General features: G+C 39.9%; 1 protein-coding gene across 2 annotated transcripts in view; it reads right to left on the reverse strand.

The window, feature by feature from the left end:
* The window catches only part of kiaa1549la (KIAA1549-like a), a 133,709-nt gene that overhangs the window by 83,645 nt on the left and 26,333 nt on the right, over window positions 1-23,731 (reverse strand). For both annotated transcript variants that reach the window (XM_069685614.1, XM_069685613.1), the window contains exons 2-3: window positions 2,172-2,840; window positions 18-803 (exon numbers count right to left, since the gene is read on the reverse strand). In XM_069685614.1, coding sequence (XP_069541715.1) covers window positions 18-803; window positions 2,172-2,840 — 1,455 coding nt within the window. The remainder of the gene's footprint in view (window positions 1-17; window positions 804-2,171; window positions 2,841-23,731) is intronic.

Raw genomic sequence — 23,731 nt, forward strand, 5'->3', positions numbered from 1 at the left:
GGGTTGAATTCTTGTACCTGTTCTGACCCAGTACTTCTTGGTCATGTTGCATGGGAGAGGACTTTCCCCTGTGCTGGTAGTAAACAGAGGTTTTGTGGTTGTGGTTGGAGATGGTGTGGTTAATATCGGGTTGACCCCAGTGGTGACAGGTATTTCTGTTGTTGCTGTGGTAGTGGTATTTGTGGTTGTAGCAATAGTAGTAGTTTTAGGTGAACTAGTTGTAGTAGTGGTTGGAGGAGTGGTGGTGGTGGTGGTTGGGGGGACAGTAGTAGTGGTGGTAGTTGTAGCAGGTGTGGTTGTAGTGGTTGTAGGCAGAGTTGTAGCTGCTGTTGACAGTTTCAGGCTTGTTGTTTGCTGCATGGTTGTTGCAGTAGTCATGTCTGGTGGTACTGTAACAGCGTCCCCAGTGGTCTCTGCCTTCATTATCATTTCAGTGGCAGTCACAGTAAGAGTGGTCATTGAGGGTGTGATTGCAGTTACTTTTGTCGGGTGAAGACCATCATTGATCACAGTGTTCTGGCTTGAACCTGTGGTAGTTCCTGATGTTGTGTGTGCTTTTTTAGTGGTAGATAACTGCAAAGTTGAGGTGGTGCTGGGTGATAGAGTTGTGTTTATGTTGCTAGTTGATGTGGTCATCAGCCGTGAGGTGTTTCTGCGCGTGGGCACAGTGGTGTTCCATTGGTGGGTGGAAAAGGGGCTGGTGACATTGGCGGGAAGTGTTACATCATGGTCGCCCACTGTGGATAGAAGGGACTCCGGGACAGTGGGGAGATCCCAGGCTGGTAGGCTGCTCACTGACTCCTCTGTAGGGAGGAAAACATTTGGAAATTAATTGTGTTTAGGATGGCTGGTGATATTCAATAGTTTTGTTTGTTTTGTTTGTTAACTAATCCCTTGAAGATGATTATTGATTGATCCCCTGAAGAAGTATTGTCTGTGGGGCCTATGTATAGTACTTCACTGTCAACTTCTTTGTTGCCATTAAAAACACATCTATGAGCAGCACATTTATATTTGGTGACCCATTGCTTCAGGATCAATACACACTATATTTATTTGAATTAAGCCCATATATACCATTCTGCTACTGACTTTCAGAATTATTCTACCTTTTTTTAAAATTGAAACTGTATCTCATAAGCACTAATGGGCTTCAGGCTGACTGACATAAACAGGGTAGGAAAGTCTAAAAATATTGAGCATTTGTCTAACAATGGTTTGTTTGTGGTCCTCTTTCACAAAATTAACCTGGACATATATGCCTTTAACCCCTCAAAAACAAAAGATGAAGCATCGCTACCATATACCGCTTAATTGACAATAAAGCATTCAAACTGAAAGAAAGTCATGCAAGTTTAACACAGCAAATTAATAACAATATAATATAATAATAAACTAATAATGCGATTTGAAATAATTTGTAATGGGATACTGACTTTGTTCTTTAATGAGTTGGAAGCTAAAATATACTGTATGTAATATAAGGAATTACCTTTGTGATGAAGTCACTTTTATTGTGACAGAAAGGGTGACAGGAAGTGGGGAAACATGAAGTTGTGGTATGGGACAGGCCATGGTGTTGAAGATGAGGAAAAGGACAAATATGATGATGACAAAGATGATGACATTGATGGTGATGGAATGATGACAACATGATGAAAAATGATGAGGAATACTTTTAAAGAAATTGTATAAGGTGAATTTGTAATGAAGGCTCTATGTGTAAAAAAAAAAAAAAAAAGAAAGAAAAAAAAGCAGAAGCTTTACAACAACTGACTGTTCACCATATTCACCACCATTCACAACGCTTTCTGCTTTCACATGTAATAATTAAAGTTTACACAGACATTGAAAGTTCAGTCAAAAATTGATAGTAGCCATTTTTCAACCCTTTGAGCAGAAAAACACTGTTTTTTATCCATACCTCACACTATTGTTCTTGTGTTTATGGATTGAGAAAGGTTGTTAAAAAAAACACGACCCTTAAAACTCTTTAAATGCACAGATAGTATAGTTCTGAATAATGTCACATATACATTGTTACAATGTGTGAGGAAATCAAAGTTTGACAGGCCTGTTTTGTCTCTCATTGGTCATTGTTGCTTCTAATAACTGACTATAAAAAGTTAAATGTTGAAATATTTAAATATCAGGTCAACCTAGAGACATACCCAAACTGTTGCTGCTGTTGCTGTTGGAGGAGTTGCTGTTGACAACAAGCAGAGAGACATTGTCTGATCTTGCTGTTTGACTTTCAGTGTTACTAACTGGAGAGGACTGAAGAGAGGAGGAGGAAGGCAAAGAGGAAGCTTTGGTTGTAAAGGAGAATGAGGAAGAGGAGGAGGCCTTGGATGATGATGAAGAGGAGCTTTTTGTCCAAGCAGCTTTAGACAGCAGTCCTAAAGGTTTTCCTAATACTGGTTCCTGCAGCACCACTGTCTCTGCCACCATGGTGGGAACTGGTGAGAAAGCTGCCTGCTGTCTTTGGCCCTCTCTGTGTGTTGGCGGCCAGGCAGCTGGGTCACTGGGCATGCTTGGCAGGTCACCCCCCTCCCTTACCCACAGTCTCCTTACAGCCCCTACTTCAGCCCAGGCACTGGTTTCCATCATAATCCCAGACTCTGCAAAGACTTTACCACTTGCCACAGCATGCACTCCTGCTTCTGTTTCAGTCCTAATTTTACCGATAGGCCAAGCTTTGAGTAGAGCTCCAGGGTCACCATCAGTCCCATTCATCAAATCTTTGTCTCTATTTCCAGCTCTCTCTCCGGTCCCCAGGATGGCTGAGAGGTTGGAGGGCAAGGCAGCCTGTCTCGCTGACTGATGCTGTCCTCCCTCAGCTGTAGGAAACATAAGTGAGAGAAAGATGGAGGGAAAGGCGTAAGAAAGAAAGACAAGCAGTAATAATGCTTAATTACCAGTTTTGGGCAGAAGAAACACTGTTTCCTTTCCATACAAATAAACACAGACACACACACACACACACACACACACACCATAATCAGCAATTATTTCACGGATAATAATTGAATCTTAGTAGTCATGCTTGCCCATGAATTTATTATTTTTAGAAAATGAACAACCACTCAGGCATAGCATACAGCATACAGCTGAGAATAATCTGTATTTTCTATGCTAAATTTGGAGTTATTTGTAACCAATGATAGTTAAATATAATCATATTTGATCTTTAAATATGACACCAGGAGTCAGGTACATGGAAATGGAGCGGCAGTAAGCTTTAGACTTTTCCAAGCTATAAACTGTCTTCATTTTCTCTGTATCCTCAACAAAGCCTGGATGTTTGGCAGACTGAGGTGATTTTCCTGCCTAATACATTCAGTTTTAAAAGCACTCTGATTTAGCAGAATTGAAAGATAAAAAAAACAACGCTGATCACCTGACTCCCTTGTTTGCTTGCTTCCTCAGTGGGGGAATATGCATATTTGCTCTGAAGTAGAAAGGTTTGTGTGTTACTCTAGGACATTAGAATTCTTCTTCTGTCCTTGATATTAAATATCTTACGAGAGTGACGGGCAGAGTAGTTTTTCTGTGTGCACTCATTTCAGCATCTAATGCGTTCCAAAAAGTTTGCATATGTATCACACACTTCCCACACTCCTTATGTCTCTGAGGAGGATCGATTAATTAAAAGACAGAGATTCTGAGCAAGACAGATCTATATTCGACACATGAAGAAACCTGCTCACACAGTCAACAACAGTCTAACTTCAAAAGCCCTCAAAGAAAGCTGCACAAAAATAACTGTACATAGCAATAACCTAACAATAAAAAGACAACATTATGACATTGTGTATTAAGGCTGCACTAATAAATAGTTGCATATGAAAGGATCGGAGAAGGATGTGATGTCTAAGGAGTCACTCATCCCACAAAGAACTGCCCCCAATACTGTAGTTCCTCTCAGATGTATGCATGTAGTATCTTTTTGTTTCTTCTTTTGGTTAGCTGTCACAAAAATTCTGAACCTGTTTTTCACCTGCAGCAGTAAGCTGTTTTCAGCAAGAAAGCAAATTGTACACCAGCTTCCAAACACCAAACACAACACTGTGAAGGAAATTTTTATGTTAACCTGTTTGATCATGTGTTTAAATTTCTTTAATATTATGGAGTTAATAATCATGGTATAATCAGCTAAGGTTAATTTTAAGGATATATTTGTCTGCTCCTCTCCAGGGTCTTGTGCGTGATTTACTGTTGCTCCTTCTGTCCTCGAGAGATAGTTGGTGGGCTTGTCTGGGGCTGAGACCTCCAAGGCCAAGGGTAAACTCTAGATAGTCAGGTGCCTCAGCTAAAGTCATAACAATGACATGTAGCTTTGTCTCAGTGAGAAGGAATTCTATCTGTAATGTATAAAATACACTGTGAACCTTGAGTCTGTGTCAGTCAGTCAGACAGCTGCATTCTGTGTAGTACTGATCTGGCCCAGCTCGAGTTATTTGCTTTTACTCATCTTTTAATATTCTTCAATTAAATGACATCAAAAGACAACTTTGTTTCCCTAAGAACTTTATTGGTCTCGTCATCAGATAATTGCCACCACAAACACAAGTAAAGTTGCCTTTAGCTAATAAAACTAGCAGCATTTAGCAGCTAACTCCGATATTTTTGAATTGGTTGAGATTAAAAAATAACTAAAAAACGAACTCAACTTTGGACTTGGACTATACTGAATGTATCAGTGGGCAACTTCTTTGTCAGGACTTGCAATGGTAAGTGGTTATTTTATGCCAGTATTGTGTTAACAGCTTCTTCTGCTACCACCAAACGGCCCCTTAAAAAATGAAACACACGCAGCTTGAGTTACTACTTTTTTCCATTTACACTACTAAGTTTTTCTCTCAGGCATTTTACCTATTTATTTCATTTCTACTTTTATATTTAGTCTTCTCTCTTGATATTTTGTAAACACAAAGTATATTTGTAGATAAATGTATATTTCTTTTAAAATCTTTTTATTAAGAACCCATCCATTAGCCATTAGTAACAATATAACTGATGAGACATTGGTGGATGTTGGATGGTGGAATGGACTGAATCATTTGCATAACTGTTAGCAGTTTGTTTGTGTTTTCTATTCCAACTGCCAGCCACCTGTTCTGGCTGAGAGCAACATATGTGACTCTACCATCAAACCTCTTGCAAAACACTAGGAAAGAATAACCTCCACTGAGAACAAATATGGACAGGATGGTAAGTAGAACGGAATATAGGATTTCAACCTGCATTCACTAATTGGACAAAACATATTTTTTTCCCTTTTCTCTTTAAGCACATTCATTTTATTGCATATTATTAGAATGATTCCATGGGAATGGTGCATAAAGCACTTCTGGCCTTTTACAAGGCTTTATTCCACTGTCCTGTCCTGTATTGACCGCAGTCTCTTGCCAAGTGGTATTATATGTTGAATGATGTCCGAATCTGTATCCTATGCTGATCTTGGCCTCACTACCCCTTTTAGTACATGAAGACATCACAATGGGGTCTAAACTAAGACTTTGCACATTTCTCATCTTTCCAAACTTGTACAACTCAAATTATAGTTGTAAGCTTTTTTCATGAAAGTGATGACTATATTCAAGTCAAATATACAGTATAACTATTAAAACTAAAACATAATAATAATAATAATGATAATAATAATAATAATAATAATACTTAGTTTCACTTTGCATTATGTTAACTTCTCCTGATCCATAAATTCCTATTGGTTTCCCCGACAGACTATATAAGGGACTTTCAGTAAATAAATAAATCACATTTTCAGGTACATGAAAGGTGGCCTTATACACTTCTTTCCTGTATGTATGAATTACAAAATGTCATCGTTCTGCTTGTGACATCTCAGTCATTAACCTGAAACCTGAGCAACAAAAATATGAATGCTAATATAAATTGCAGAATGCCTGAATTGCTGACATGCTAAAATTCACATCGCCTGGACCTTGTGGGCACTTGACTTAGACTGTTACTAAACATAGCGTTTAAGAACTATTTTACCTGCATTATTATCAATATCTGATTGCTTCTCCTTTTTCCTTCTAAAATAATATATAACAAATATAACTGTGATGGGCTATATGATAATCATTCACTTTGATAGTTAGACTTCACAGACTGTAAAAGAAGCAAGTAAACACATCTTTCTAACAACAAAAGCTTTATGAGCCATTAGTAAATTAATCTAAATAGATCTTGAGCATACTGTTGTGAACCTCCAAACAAGTTCTTTAATGAAGACAGAGTCGGTGCTCCTCTTCTGCACCTGGTTGAATAGCATGTCTACACTTAACACAATTGATTATTTTGGATAAAATATGTGTGTTCTTATCCACCTACTCATTGCGTTTCCTCGCAACAATTCTGTGGCCGTCATCCAGCTGTGTAGCAATGTTACAGCCTAAAATGGCTAGTTTGAAAGAATTATTCATACGTGCCCTGTAAGTTTCCTTACATTCTCAGAGAGGTGTTTCATATCCTGCACACCCCTAACTGTCCATGTTGGATCCAACATCCACCCCTTGTTTTAAAAAGCTCAGGTCAGGTTATGGATGTACCAACTACGTGAGAAGCCTTACTGCTTCTCTCTAGCCCGCTGTGTCAGGTTGATATTGGCCAATATTTTTCACCTGTAGTTTCTCCTCCAAATGTATCCTTTGAAAAGAATTTTGGAGAAGAGATTTTACCGAGTAAAGGTTGGGGTTTGAAGGAGTATTGACTGCAGCCACTATTTTCATGTAATTCAATAGCAGCAATGGAGAGAAGTCTTCACTACTTGTGGCTCGGGTAGGGCGGTAAACTAATTGCGATCTGAGGAGGCTGATTAGTTTGAATCAGTAATTGGCAAAACTGCTACTAAAATCTGTCTACTTAGGGTGATTTCTCCATTGCCTCAGAGGTTTGACACATGCAGACAGGTGATGAGGACATAAAGGAAAGTAATTTTTTTTGCAATGATGATTATCCATAACATTAACCACACATTTTGCCGGGTGCTTTCCATATTTCTTACACACATACATAATAATTACGACATCATTTCCATATTATAGATATTTATCTTCATTTACTTGTCTTTCCTGTTTTAAATACAAAATGTACTTGCACCACTCTTAACTCCCAGCTGTCATTTGCCAAGGTGTCAAACGACACCCCGCTGTCAAGGCGGGGTAGGACTGGACTGGTCGGCAGTCAATCAGCTGACACATAGAGACAGACAACCTTTCGCACTCACACCCACAACTCAGGGCAATTTTAGAGTCAAGTGTTAATCTTACAAGCCTGTCTTTGAAATGTGGGAGGAAGCCAGAGACCCTGGAGAGAACCCACGCATGCACAAGGAGAACATGCAAACTCAACACAGAAAGGCCAACTTTGCCCAAAACAGGGTTTGAATCAGTGACCTTCTAGCTGTGAGGCAATAGCGCTAACCACTGCACCACCGCGCAGCCCACTGTTAGTTTCAAATCAACTTAGTGGAATGTTGATGTTGATTAAATACTTTTTAAGTGGCTAGCATTATTATGTATTATATGTATTATGCACATTTGTTTGCATAAATAAGTTAGACATACAGTAGGCCTAAGCCTAAAACTAAATTAACTGTTGATCTAAAAATATCAGATTTTCCAACGTTTATCCTGTAAAAGTAAGATAATTATGCATGTGTGTGTAGGCTTTGGACTGGGTTGGGGAGCACAAACACAAAATTTGATAGCAGGGCTACTTCTGCGGCTGTGTTGCCACAGCAACTGCAGAGATGCTGTCACCGGAGTAACCATAGACAGAAAAAGCATGAAACAGTGTTCTGTACTTTTGTGACGTCCGTCTCTTTGAATCCATCTTGTGTTTAATAAGATAACCTGTCTATATAAAGGTTTAAAGCAATTCTTACCTTTCTGGCATTTTTACACTTTTCTTTTGTAGTCATAAAATGCTCCTAATAAGCGTATAGCACAATAAAATATAAAAGAAATCCACTAGGCGTTGAAACTCATCAATATTAAATTCTCATATATTTCTGATAAAAGTCTGACCAATCATTTTATTCGGTCCGAGTAAATTGATTTGCCGAGCTTCCTGTCTGTCATCTGTCGCCGCGTCCCTCCCAGTTGCACCGCTGTCACGGCTCACAAGTCGCACGCCTCTCTGGCAGAGCAGTAGAGCGGTGAGAGAGAGCAAGGAACGGAGAACTGACAATGACTGACCAAGGCGAGCCGCCACTTCCATCATCAGCTGCCCCCACAGAGAAAAGTATCAGGACAAAGAAGACTATTTCACAAAAAGCTGCCATAAAGAAAGAGCTTGATGCGGCAAGAGGCAAGACTGGAGACAACATCGGCTCTGCTTTCCAGCAATAGAGGAGGCTAATGCAGCTACATCCGGAGCTAAAAAGAGACGAGATGGTGGCGGAGTTTCTGCTGGACAGGTACTTTTAGTTTGCCTAATCCTAGAACACAACATTACATGTGATAACATCAGTTACCAGTTACTATCGTTCTGTAATATTATGTTATTTGTGCAGGGAAATTTAGCCTAGCATTAGCGTTAGTGCCGGTAGTGTAAACAAACTGACTCCACAGCTTGGTTTGTTTAACGTTACACTACCGGTGACGTTAGCTTCAGCGTTAGCCTCAGTGTTTATTGTGAAGTTGTCATAAACCCAGTTCTAGTATTATAACTCCGGGGCTGCGTTTGACTTGGTTGGTTGTACAGTAACCGGAGCTAGTTCAGCACATTGCTAGAAGACTTCTCCGGCTAATAGATAATGCTGGCTAGCTGACATCTGTGTAAATAAGACCGCTCTGTCTATGTTTGTGACTTTTTCCATCCTTGGGAAGAAGTACTATTTACCAGTAGTGAATTTTAAATTGTAATAAGTTGATACATACACTTGCTCCACTTACTGTACATTGTGATAACACCACTCTGTGCCAAAGCAGCCTAAGATCTATATAAAATCTAGCCTGTTTGAGTTTATGCAATTTATATCCTGTGTCACGTTTCTATTTTTTATTAATCTTTGTCAGGGTACACCACTCCCACAGTAATGGAGGCCATCCAGCACCAGCCAAGACTTGGTACCCCTGGAACTCATGAAGAGCTGAATGTTACATCTAAAAGATTTGTTTGCATCACTAAACAGTAATCTTGCAAGTGCCTTATGTTATTTATTTGCTTTTTTTATTGGGACCAAATAACTAATTTGTTAGAGAAGACAGCTGTAAAAAAAAAAAAAAAAAAAGATAAACTGTATACAATAATAAATGTTTTTCTGGGCGGCTGTGGCTCAGTGGTAGATTCGGTCATCTTTCAATCGCAAGGTCGGAGGTTCGATCCACAGCTCCGTCAGGCTACATGTCGAAGTGTCCTTGGGCAAGACACTGAACCCCAACTTGCTCCCGGGGGCATAGCCAAAGGGTATGAATGTGGTATCTGATTGACAGTTGGGTGCTTTATGTAGCAGCCTCTGCCATCAGTGTATGAATGGGTGAATGTGACATGTAGTGTAAAAGCAGCTTTGAGTGGTTGCAAAGACTAGAAAAGCGCTATATAAGTACAGTCCAAAAAAATATATGTTTTTCTAAAAAAATTGAAAAGGGGCATAATGGAAGTAAAGCATAATAAACATTACTTTATGTGAGTAAAAAGACAAAGGCAATTATATAATGCAAGGTTTTATTGAACAACGTGAATAAGAAAAAATACAAAACTATATGAAAAAATATAAAAATATATGTATATATACAATTGTTTTCAAACACAAAATGGCTTAAAATTTACACAAACACACAAAAAGAACATTTCAAAAGCAGCTACAGACATGTAAACATTTACAAAACACTTTTTTGTGCAAAAACAAAAACTCATTCATGTCAATAGATGTTGTCAAGAGCAATAATGTCAACACAAATATAGAAAAGCTGCTGAACATCTCAGCCATAACAGCAACAACAACAGCAGTACTGGTAACAACAATAAGAAGATGAATCATTACAGTGATGACTATAATAATGTACTGCTTTACCCGCTCGGCTGCTACCCTGTCCTGTTGAAACTGCTGAACTCGGATGAGATCGTCAGGACTGAGTACAGCAGGTCCACGTGCCCTCCGACCTCTGGCTCTTGTTGTGGATCTTGGGGCAGCTTGTCTGCTGGTTCTGGGCCTCTCCTCAGCAGATTCCCCACTCTGCATCACCCCAGGGCCCCTGCTGCTCCTACCCTGGCAGCCCCTGCCCTTCTCGTGGCTCTTACACCTCCTGTGCTGGTTCCTGCTGTAGGCTGCTGCTGTCGGCCCCTGCCTCTGAAGATCCGGAACGTAGTCGGGATCTCCAACCACACTCTCCTCCAAGAAGCACCACAATTTAAAAAAAGAAAGAGCCTTTTACTTTGTGACTATATAACACAAAGAAAAAAGAAAAAAATGTTGAAGCTAAACGTCTGAACAAGGGCTAAAGTTAGCTACCCTTAGCTGACAAAACAGGTTCTCAACAAAGTTACCTGTAAACAAAACTGCTTCAACTGCTCCTAATTTGATGACAAACGTTACCGGGACAATTCAGGCAAGGTAAGACGTTATGACAGCAAGAAAATATTAATTCTGCCGAAAAACGACGCATTTGACTGTAAACAAACAGGCGATGAAATGCTATAATTACAATAGTAACGTTAATGGTAGTTCGTCAGACTACAAAAGGTAACTAAACGTTACGAGGGAGGGAATTTTATTTTATACCACATGCAGAATTGAATGTTATTTAATTACTGTTGGTTAGTTTTACCTTACCTGTGCCCCTGACTCTGACTCCATTGACCCGTTTCACTCGTGCTGCTTCTCTCACCGCACGCGTCAGGGATGGAGGGAGGGAGGGAGGGAGGGGAGCGTCAGAGGTCAGGCAGGGGGAAGAGGGTGGGACTTTGAAGGTAGGCGGAGTTGTTCATGTTCAAATCTTAACTAAGTGCTGAGGGACATGCCAGAAAGGTAAGAATTGCTTTAATTAAAACATGAATTAACATTAATAAATAAATATTCAAATGTTCACGATCATCTGCAAAATTTTTCAAAGACATGATAAAGAACACTTAATTGTATCAGTGCTAGATTTAAACAGCTTATGATGAGAGCCAGTCATTATTTTTGATGGCGTGATGTAACTGCATGGGGATTTAAAACATGGTGGCAACAGTTAAAGAAAGATGATCAATAGGCAAATAAATGTAATATCATAAATATAAACATCTAAAAATAATTATATAAATCTATAATTGTTTTATATTCAGAGGGGAATTACAAGAAATAGTTGGCTGCATGAAAAAGGGACACAATGAAAATAAAATGTCTGCTTTTCATTTTTTCTAAAATAAAAAATAAGACAAAAAGAATGGTCCTGATGAACCTGAGGTAACAATGTAACATATTACACCCCTTTCTGTTTGGAGGGAATCCTACAGGCTCGGCACTGTTGTGTACATGCATAAACTCCGAATCTTAATTGCACTTACTAATTTTCTCTCATAATGCATGATGCCGTTAAACTACAAAGACATTGCTAACCAGCCCTTGTTTTGATTTGAACACAAGTGTTCTTGTCCATGGTGATCACATGTTCTTATCTTAAAGTGAAAACTACTATGATGAATTAGTTTATTTTGGTATGAGTATGCATAACAGGTTGGTAGGACATAAAAGATAAATACAGGTCTCAGCTTGTAGCAGATTATTTTTCACAGCATTCCAAAAATGTAAACCAAAGTCATAATTGCCTTGTAGCCTACTGGAAACCAAAGAGAGGAAGCAAACTACTACAGGGCAGTCTGTTGGCATATGTATTTTTTTTTTGGTAGGCATCTAGCTGACTGGCAGACTGCATTACTTCTTATCAGGACCCTGGTACTGTCTGGTATTAGTTTGAGCTGCCCAGTTGCTGCTTTAGAAATGTTTTAATGGTGCTTATATTTTTAGGATACCTGAAGTTAGGAAGTAAGTTATTTGCCTAGCTGAAGGGACCATTATGTGGTTTGTTCATCACCAGTGGTTAGCTCACAGCAATGGGAAAACATGGCCAGCAATTAAAGGCTGTGTAGGAGGCTGCTGTCTTGCAGACATCACTGGGGGAATAACAGCCTGTTGGGTTGATGAGTGCTTGTTGCTGTTCCTGTTTCCATTGGAGGCTGATAGAGGTCATATTTAATTTATATTGTTCACTCAGCTAATCTCATATTTTTTTCTGCAGTAAACATCAAGATTACCTCAACTGCAATCCTGGGCAGCCGTGACGTGCACATACACACAGGCCTTAATTTACACTTAAACAGACAGGCCAGCAGACATTTATTACAAGGCATAGAAAAAGACTTTGCAGGCCAGGAACAGTGCGTATATTTCTGGTGTTAAAAAATAAACCGGCCTGCACACAGACTTTCTCCTCCCATACACAAATATAGACACTCCAAAACACTACTCTATTTACTTATTTACTTATTCCTCATCCTATTAATCCGTTATTATAACTTTTTTTGACTATGTTAAAGCCTTTCAGGAGACTAGGGATAGTCTCTGAGTGCAGAGTGGGGAGGTCATGTGGTAAAGATCATAAAGCAAATCTAGGTAGATCAAAAAGCATAGTGATGGACAGGCAGTGAATAAAAAAGGTCCAAAAAATGTTCCAAAGCTTGACATAAAATAATAATAATAATAATAATAATAACTTTATATATATAGCACCTTTAAAAACAAGAATTTGCAAAGTGCTTTGACAACCAAGCAAGCAAAGTAAAGCAGAGAACAAGCAGAAAACCGGCAAATCACAAAACGAGCAACTCACACAGGCCCAGCAAATCACAGAACAAGCAAAGCACAAAACCAGCAACTCACAAAAAACCAGGAACTCACACAAAACCAGCAATTCACAAAATAAGCAAAGCACCAAACCCAATACCCAATAGGCAACAGGAGAACCCACACAACCAAGACCAAGGAGACGAAGCAGAAAGAAGTAGAAAGAGTAAATAAAATAAGATAACTAAAAGAGATAAAAGAAAGGAAATAAAGGAAAAAGAAATAAAAGCTGTAAAAGCAATAGGAGAGATAGAAACCAGTAAAGGCAATAAAAACAATAGAAGAGCTAAAAGCAATACAAGCAATAAAAATAAATAAAATCAGTAAAAGCAAAGGGAGAGAATAAAACAATAAAAGAGCTAAAAGCAATGCGAGCAATAAAAATAAAAATCAGTAATGCAACGAAAGAGATTAAAGCAATAAAGGAGATAAAGGATCAATAAAAGCAATAAAGGATGGTAAAGTAAGAATAAGGTGAGATAACATTTTAAAAAGATAAATAAGAGCTAATAAGAAGACGACATCACATAAAAGCAAGTCTATGAAAGTGAGTTTTAAGAAGAGATTTAAAAGATGTCACTGATTTTGTGATCTCAGGCAGGTTGTTCCAAAGCAAAATAGGTGGTAGCAACATCATCAATCTCCAGCAGGGTCAGAGATGTGTACAGACAAGTCTAGACTGAGAGAGGCAAAAGGCCATAAGGCCTTTCGGAAGGTTTCTGCATCTATCCAAGTTTTCAACAACCTCTTAGCTGGCTGAAGTTAAAGCTGCGGCTGCATTCTACTAGGTAGGAAATGGAAGATGGTACGGTCTGATGCACTGAAACATCAAAAACATCTGAAAAAAGGGTGGCTGTGGCTCAGTGGTAGAGTAGGTTGTCTTTCAATTGGAAGGTTGGAGGTTCGATCCCCGGCCATGTTGAAGTGTCCTTGGGGAAGACACTGAACACCAAATTGCTTCCGGTGGCACAGTATATTTTAATAAATGTATAATAAAGTGCCTGAATTGAATTGTATATTAGCATGTGAGTATGAGTGTAAATAGGCACTTAAGTGCACTCTGTGTGTACAGTACGTGTGTATATGTGTGTGTACTAAAAACACACAGAAAGCTATACTGCTATTACTTCTACCTATTTAAGTCAGTCAGTTTGCATGAACCTGGCAAAGGAGCACTGTATTCTTGGGATATTTTGTGTTTGTAATGTAACCATTACCCTACCTTTTCTTCTGTGTCCTACTTTGGTGCCTTTAGTTGTTTTGGGAGGCACATAGAATGAACACATTACTCACGTTTTTTGTGGAGCCATTGGGGCGGGGTTAAGAGGGCCAGGTGTAAATAGCCGAATAGCTGAGACTATTTTCACCCGGGTACAAATAGACACTCCATTGTTGTTTTTTTCATAATAATAGCTGATTATCTACTGGCTCTCCCGATGTCTACCAGCGTTTTAAGTCGTTCCGTTTTTCATCATTGATATCTGGTACACAGCTAAATCATCATCATAAAATCAATCATAAAAGCGGGGCAAACAATTTATTGACAATGCACAATACAAGTCTTTTACAATATTAACTTTCAAATATGTGATTATGAAGAAAGACTTTCCTGTTAACTGTTAAAAAACAATAATACGGGGCGCTGGTTTAGCTCAGTCGGTAGAGCAGGCGCCCCATATACAGAGGCTATAGTACTCGTCGCACTGATCGCAGGCTCGACTCCCGGTCTGCCGATCATTTGTGCATGTCAGCCCCCACGCTCTACTCCCCACATTTCCTGTCTCTCTTCAGCTTTCCTATCAAATAAAGGCAAAAAGCCAAAAAAAATTATCTTAAAAAAAAAACAAAAAAAAAAACAATAATACCGCCTAACTTACAAAACGAGCTATAACCTGATCCTGCTCTTACACCTTATAGTTTAAATTAATGAGCATATGAACACATTAAGGGGTTTGGCTGCTACAGAACACAGCAGCTTCACACTACATGTGTGAGCAGTGTGTGTCGTTGCGAACATTGCGTCATGCAGGTAACAGGTTAGAGCCTTCATTGTGCCCGTGCGAGCTGCGCAGCTCAGAGTCAAGCACTGCTGCAGCAACCACGCATGGTTCTCGGCCAAAATAGAAAACTATATGTGAACAGTCATATTGACCTCTAATAAGCAAATTAATGTCCAAATCTGTAGAATAAGTCACAGCCATGAAAACTAAAGTACGTATGTACAGAGTAAATGGCCTGTACCTTTATAGAGCTTTTCTAGTGTTTGCGACCACTCAAAGCTGCTTTTACACTGCATGTCACATTCACCCATTCACACACACATTCATACACTGATGGCAGAGGCTGCTACGTAAAGTGCCCAACTGTTAATCAGTTATCACATTCATACCCATTAGCTATGCCACCGGGAGCAATTTGGGATTCAGTGTCTTGCCCAAGGACACTTCGGCATGTAGACTGAGTGAGCTGGAGATCGAACCTTCGACCTTCCGATTGAAAGACGACCAACTCTACCACTTAGCCACAGCTGCCCTTTTTTCAGATGTTTTTGATTGTAGTCATAAGTCTCAGGCAGGCCATAAGTACATTTAATGTTGTTAATATTAATAAGAAAAATCAGGTTATTACTTCTTGTGCAATCTCTCTCGGTCTCTCTGTCTCGCTCTCCCTTTCTCTGCTTATAAAATAGTTTTTGTGTCTGTATGTAAATGAAGGTCCCATTTCTAATGTAAATAACATAGGTTTCTGATAAACCCATCCCCTGAAACCTGTATAAGAGACACTTGAAACCACCCCTTGATATGGCAAGAAGCCAGGCAAAGTGCAGAGTAATTAATTAATAAGAAAATCCAATCAAATCCACTTAAAAAGAAGATGAAATACATTCTAAAACACATCTGATGTTATGTGTCCTTTTAATGTTATTGTGACAAACATGTTAGCTAACACTTTCCTCTTTACTCATCTAAGAGAAGAAGCAACTTTTGCTTTCATCTGGAGTCATGTTTCTGGCAACCTGATAAAAGTATCACTCAATATTAATCTCCTTTCAGCTCCCTTACAGTATCCTATTAGCATGACATTGTCAGACCAATTTTGCTAAAAACAAATTAATCTAAAAGCTCTTACGTCAAAATGAAAATGTGTGCTAGATGAGTTTGTCACTGAGCTTGTCCATGAGCATGTCCGTGAGCTTGTCCATGTCTTCCTGCACTTCTCAGTAGATCAGTTACAAACCGAAAGCAGTGTCATTATTTAAGGAGACGAAGGAATCAAAAGCTTGCAGTCTGTCCCTTAAACAACGTTTTTTCCTTATGAGTAGAAGCGCTGCTGTACGTCCCGTGTGAGTGACAGGCAGACTCGTGTTGTAAACTTGGTGATGTATGTCCATAATGCGCCCTCTAAATAGCAAACACAGATTGCGCCACAGACTTTAGGTTTATATTGGTCTAAGGCACAGTCGCTTTCTGCGTCCTCCACCCATTTGCCTGACCACACCTCATATCAAAACCAACACGCCAACGGGCGCTAATGGTTGTGCAAGATCACTTGCTATTTACACAACGTGGGCACTGGGCGTGACAATGATGACTGTGCCAGGTGGAAGATAGCAGTGACACTTGCGCCTGTGCATTGGCGCTTTGCCGCTTTGCGCCGGGTGGACGATAGGGCCTAAAGAGTTACAGATACAGTGTTATGGTTATTTTAACTATGTATTTATTTTGTTCTGTGCTGTATTCCCTTTGATAACCTGATGCTGTAATGCTACAATTTCCCAGTTTGGGATCCATCCATCCATCCATGCATCCATCAATCCACATTCTATGAGGATTTCTTTTCTCTTGGCTTATAAATAGAAAGCAAAGTGTATGGGTTGGTCAGAACTGTGCAGGTTGACTTTGACCATTTTACCGACCATATTACCTTCCTCATTGAAAGTGTTGTTCCACTTACATGGCATTACTACATTAATCCACCAGGCCGACATAACAAGAAAATTCAGCTGCCATGTGGAGATGCATTCACTTAGTTGCTGCTTATTGTTGGGCTTTGATTTATTAGCAAATGAAATTACTTTAAATGTATTATGCTTATTTAATTATTCATTTGTCATTAGTGCACAGTATGATTTCTAAATATGGCTGTTTATTTGCTGTCCCAATATGATGTGGCCTGATTTACCATGGATTAAAATATTTAGCTGCTACATATGTGCTCTGAGAGTGCAGGATAATATCTACATCCTGTCTGAGGTCAAATTCAGGATAAGCTATTTATATACTATACATTTTTCATCTCACATCACAGATGAGCAAATTTTAAACATCACCATGGGAACAGAGAAAACATACAGTTTTAAACATGAGTTTGGAAAAGAGAAATTCAGTAATTTTAGGCTCGTAAAAATTATTTAGCATACTACAGATGTTATATCCTAATACTCAGATGATTCTTATTCGCTGCACATTTACCAAGTCAAAAAAAAAGTAAAGTAGTAAAGTACTCCAGTACTTTAACTCAAGTAATAATTTGACTGAGCAACTTTTATTGTCGTAATATTTGACCAGGAGTATCTATACTTTGACTCATGTAATGAAGTTGGGTCTACCCTGCCCAAGATGTACGCTCTGTACGTTTGTAATCAACATTGAATTTCTAAACAAGTTTGTTACAATGTAAAACTGAAAATGAGCACATCCAAAATGTCAATAATAACCCCCCTGACAATGTTGTTTGCCCAAAAATGCATTGTTCCTAAAATATAAAGAAGAATTTTAACAACAAAAATTACTCTTGATTTCTTTGGGATCTGCTCAGTATTAAGGTTTGGTAAGGTTGAGGAACACAAGCCCCTGGATTAACATTATAAAAAGATTCTTTTTTAATTGGGGTTGTTTAAAGTACTTATCAATAGTGAGTGTACTACAGTCGATGACTGTCAGCATGGCTCCTATCATAAAGCCTGTCCTACTAATGACAGAATGACACCATATTGCGCATGCACAGGTCGGGTAGCTATACAAACAAAGTCACATGTGACCCCTGATGGCTATATCTACAGTCTATATCAAGGGTCATCAACTAGATTTGTTCAAGTGCCAGATTTTTTCGAAGCGGAAACTGTGGGGGCCAGACTCTCAAAAAATATAAATAAATAAATATTTAGGCCTAATTAGCAGGGTTCCCGAAATAAATCTGTGCCGGTCCAAGGGTCCTGGAAGTTTTCAATTTACTATTTCGTAAAAAATAAGTTTAATCTCTTACGTCCGACATAGCTATGACCGACTTTTTGATTGGAATTTATACGGAGTGCAGCAAGTCTAACTGACACCAATTGTATCTGTGCCCGGTCTCATGATGCACGTCCACGTGAACACTCAAAAAGCGGTGACTGTTACCGAGCAATGAAGATGAGGAAACATAAATAATCAAGCATGCAGTTGTCTGATGTACCGTTTTCTTGTCTCCCTCAAAGGCCCTACTGGCACAAAATCTGAGCTTAATCAGCACCTGCAGGGCGGGGACAGTGCCGCATTTCTGTCGGACACATGCTGCAGCTGAGGGGAGAGCTCTTTGATTCTTTCAAACAGGACTTGTCTGACAAAACGAAACCTGTCGATCAACTTACTGTCCGATCACGGATGACTCTCTCTCGTTTTAATGCCCTTTTATTGAATTTATGAATATATATGAATCAAGATAGCATATATTCCACTGAAATCCCTGATGAGGACTTTGCAGGCCGTGGATAAATTTCCGTCTCTATAGCTGCAGAATGCTGGCATCTCGTGCGCTTGTGGCATCAAAGAGAGGAGCTGTGGCTGGTGCTGTTGACGCACATGGCTGGTTTAGCATATTCATGAGGCACTGAGGGGACGGAGTTATCATGAATCAGTGATATTTTTTTTGTTGAAAATAATTATTGTCATATTTCATGTCGGACTATACCAGATTTTACTGCTAAAAAACGGCAATTAACAGATAACGGAAACCCAGATATTATTTTGTGTGCCGTATGGGAAGCTTTGGCGGGCCGGATGTTGACAATCACTGGAAGGACACTTCTACATACGTAACTCTCGTTCTATTTCATCCTTCCTGACCGCCATGCTTTAACCCCATTGCATCCTCTAGTCGTTTAATCCCTGCTACAGTCACAGTCACTTGCCTTGGGCAAGACACTAAACCCCGAATTGCAATGTATGAATGGGCATAGATCTGATTGGAGATTGGAATGTGTGTTTGAATGGGTGAATAGAGTAAAAGCAGCTTTGATTGATTAGCGCTATATAAGTACAATCCATTCATTAATCACTAACACACCTTTCTTATCTTTTTTACTTGATTTGTTACATTTCCAGGAAGTTTTTTGACAGATAAAGTCACTCAGAAGCATTGTTGCGGTTCCTGCTTGATTTTTGTTGAAATAAAAATGTAGTCATAAGTCCGACATAGGCCATAAATACATGATGTCAATAAATAATAAATGAATAACAAAAGGCTACCAGGTCACTATGTGTGTTATTTACAAGATCTTAGCTAGCCAGTACGACCCTCTGGGTTATATTGTTCCATTTACTACCAGAGGTAAAGTACTGGTGACCCAAAGCTGCCAGAGGACTTACTCAACGTATGGCATGAATGGAAAAGGGAACTCAAGGACCTTCAGGATATCTACCTTCCCAGATGCTACACCAGCCCAGAGCTAGACAACCCAGCTTCTATGAGGGACATCTTCGGTGATGCCTCTTGTAGGAATTTTCCAGGGATCATCAAATGGGTAACTTGTCTATAGTTTAATTGATATGGGGGGGGCAATTTATTTTATGACGTTGACCTGGTGAATCCTGGTTTCCCCCTGGAGAGCAGAGAAGGATCATCTGATCTTGCTGATGAAGGCCAGGTGACTGACTGAAGTACCATGTGGGGATGGGGTAGGGGGTTGTTGATTTTGTATATAAGCTTGAACACTGCAACAGCAAGGGAGAGAACTTTTGCACTTCTCTCCATGCTGCATGTGAATGTAAGTAAAGAGACTTGATTCATAACATTGAGTTTGCTTGTTCTTCACAAATTATCTTCAGGAGGAGAATTTCCCTCACACTCTGAACAGGCGTATGGGACTGTAGCATATCTGCAAACAGACAATTTTCGAGGTAAAGTAGAAGTGTCCTTCCTGACTGCAAGGTCCCAGGTGGCTCCCAAAAAACAGCAGTCTATTCCACATTTGGAATTGTGTGCTGCTCTTACAGGTGCACAACTGGCCAAAGTCCTGAAAAAGGAATTAACCCTCACCATCAATAGTGTCACCCTATGGACAGACTCTACAATGGTTCTTACCTGGTTTGTGTCAGAGTCCTGTCGCTTTAAAGTGTTCGCAGGGACTCACAGGACATTTAGGACATCACCAAGCCTGACACCTGGAGGTATGTGCCATTGGGGGAAAACCCAACTGATGACCTGACAAGAGGCAAGTGTCTCCAAGACCTGACAGGGCCAACTAGCTGGAGCAATGGACTCATTTTTCTTCTTTTACCAACTGACAATTGGCCTGAGTCACCTTCCCCTCCCCCCACAGAGCATGAAGATGAGGTCAGGAAACCTACCCACTGCACAGGTCCCACTACTACCAGACCCTACACAGCCCGTTAACCTCACTGACTTTATTATGGCCTGTGCTCACCAGCTACATGGGGTGGCAGACCCTTCCAACCAGCTAACTGTCAGTGACTTTAAAGGGGCAGAACCGGCAGCCCAGATGGACTCCCTCCCCAAGGATTTTTCCAGTTTACAAGCAAAGAAGCCAGTACCTTTATGTAGTCGTCTACTTTCACTCTCTTCAGAGTTTGACCCAGCCGTACAGTTGATCCGTGTGGGTTGCCAGCTCAGATCTAGTGAGGAATTGGAAGAGGACGCAGTTCACCCCATTGTTCTTGATCTTTCCCTCACTCATGAACAAGACCCCGAGATATTTAAACTCCTTCACTTGAAGCAGAGACTCAATCCCCATCTGGAGGAGGCAATTCACCATTTTCCGGCAGAGAACAATGGCCTCAGACTTGGAGGTGCTGACTGTCATCCCAATCGCTTCACACTCAGCTGCAAACTGCCCCAATGCCTGTTGGAGGTCCCGGTTTGATGAAGCCAACATCATCTGCAAAAAGCAGAGATTCAATTCTGAGGTCCCTGAACTGGAAACCCTCCTCCCTCCTGCTGCGCCTTGAGATCCTGTCCATCAAAATCACAAACAGAATCGGTGGCTAAAGATTTTAATAATTAATGAAGTTAGGCGGCTGTGCCTCGTGCTTAAACATTCATAGCATCTCTCTTAAAGCCCCTGGAAACTCAGCTAGAAATAGCAAAAATGCATATATGATATCAGTTGTGAGTGTGTCATAAAGCATCCACAAAAATCTGAGTTAAAATAAACGTTCAGAACCACTAGAAAATCTTCTTGAAAAACAGCTCGTTTGGCTGTGCAGACAATTTCTCAGGACTGTGTTGGCGTGGCAGCTCCCGTGTTGATTAACACCTGCCGGGGTCCGCCTGTCCGAGTTCTCATGGCAACTGTCAACACAACAATGGCGCATGGGAAAGCAGTGTTTCCTCTAGGATTTTTTTCAGCAGCAGGGTAGAGGGTTTTGTACCAAGGTATGTGCGCATGTGCACATCATATCAAAACTATTGCTGTCAGGTGATTAAAAAAATGGCTTTGTAATCAATTGATTTCAATTAATCTCATATATCAATGATTTCTGTGAGAAGCACATAACATGTAGACTTACCCTCTTTCTAGATAGTTATTTCTTACTTCCATACTTTAATTGTACTTTCTTCTTCACCTCATTAAGTTTTAATTCACAAACTACTTTAATCTGATCACTTTGCTTCAGTCCCCCAACACACCTGCACCTCTGCTCCCTGCACCACTATTGGCCCCGCTCAACCCCCCCGCCCCCGCTTCTGTCTGTCTCTCTTTCTGCTGTGTTGACTGTCTTCATCAGCAGTCTGTTTAATTACGTCACAAAAGTTACATATTTTCTCTTTCACAATTCAGTTCTCACAGCACGTGAGTCGCGTGTGCACGAGGGACGTTATTAATGACGTAGCGATCTAAACGATCAATCGTTACCAAACATCATCTCCTTTTATAAGCTTTATAAAGCGCGACAATCAATGTATTTACAGTAGGGACGTACGGAGTTAGACAGACAATATCTCCTCATTTCAGTATAATATTGTGCAGCTTGCTGGAGGGAGATCGCCAGGGAGCTGAAAGTTTGATACTGATGGCACAGCTGATATGGGCAAGTGGATTGTTTACACTGCGTATTAGAACTGCGTATGTATGCCGATGTCAGCGTTGCGGAGTGGACCCTCTTTTGCCGTTAGAAGTAAACTGGTTCCACTGTTGTTTATGTGGTTGCCAAGACTTCACAAGTTCACTGTTTCAGTGGTCTTCCTCAATGAGGAGAGGATGGACGATCTTTGTTTTGCAGCGGAAATCTCCAAAGAGTCGTTCAAATACAACTTCTGAAGCAGCGGCTGCAACAATTCATTAAATGTATGTGGCGGAAACACTGCTGCTTCTCCAAGTCCGCCGCGTTTAGAAAATAAAAGAATGACACGTTGTCATCTCAGATGGTGGATGTGCACCCGGGGACAGCACACACAGGCATGATGGGGAAAAAAGGCGAGCGTTAGGTAGGTAACTGCAACAGGTATGTGCAGAGATGTTCAAGGTATGTGGACAGGATTTAGCGCAGACTCAGAGAGAGGGATTGATCGCGAGCTTAGAAGTGTTATTGCACCTGTGAGGGCGGGGCAACTGCTGTTGATTATTTCACGATTGGTTCGAGAAAATTTATGACGACATAAATATCTTCACTGACCACGCCCAATTTAACCCCAGCGTCAGGGAAGTTAACAAAGTAAGAATGGCAATAACTCGAGTTTGGATTAAAGTCATTTCTAAAACTTTTAACATGCTTACAAGTATGTACATAAGACTATAAATTGCATAGTGAGAAGGATTTTGTGGATTTGGGTTTCCAGGGGCTTTAATTTTCGGTTCTGCTCGGCGGTAGGATTGCTTCAATGACTTTAACATAAATCCATGCATTGATATAAATTGTACAGTGACAGAATAGAATAAATCCTCTCATTTGGGGTTCCTGAGAGAGGCAAGAGTATGGAAAGATCAGTCAAGGCTTGCTTTCTGAGAAAATTTTAACTATATAGGCGAAAGGCTTGAATTAGGGCCACATTGTATGAACTAAATCCGGATACAAAGGTTGACATTTAATTTTACATTTCTTCACCTTGTACCTACTGTATATGACTGAATAATTAGCAATTACAGAGCTGATGATGACAATAGTTCTTATAATGGTGATGGCTATGGTGCTCTCATTAAATAGATTTCTTATTATTTTCTTCAAAAGCTTAATTGAGTCAGTAATAAGTGAAAAAGAGGAAAAAAGAGGAGACACACACTGACTGTTCTGATGCTGTAATCATTGTTGAGGCATTCATTCCAAAAAAAAGAACAGATGCAGCGGCATTTTCCTGTGTTTAATATGATTACATGAGAAAAACTTTATTTGATAGAACGGTTGATTGACTGAATTTGTAAAAGCACAATTATCTTAGCTTGCAGTAACTACATACTGGATCATTAGCTAAATTGGATCATTAGCTAAATTAACTCAGTTTTTTCTTCTGTTCATTACATGTCTTGGGAATTTATTCACGTTCTTGAGCTGCTGTTGACAGACAGATTTTAAACAAACAGGACAGGACATATAAAATAAATATAGCACAGAAGTTTGTGGTTGTGGCACTTACATATTATAATTGTTGTGGATC

Source organism: Semicossyphus pulcher, unplaced genomic scaffold (genome assembly GCF_022749685.1).
Source record: "Semicossyphus pulcher isolate SPU_LCO1_2020_fin unplaced genomic scaffold, fSemPul1.0.p SCAF_8, whole genome shotgun sequence".
Taxonomy (NCBI): domain Eukaryota; kingdom Metazoa; phylum Chordata; class Actinopteri; order Labriformes; family Labridae; genus Semicossyphus; species Semicossyphus pulcher.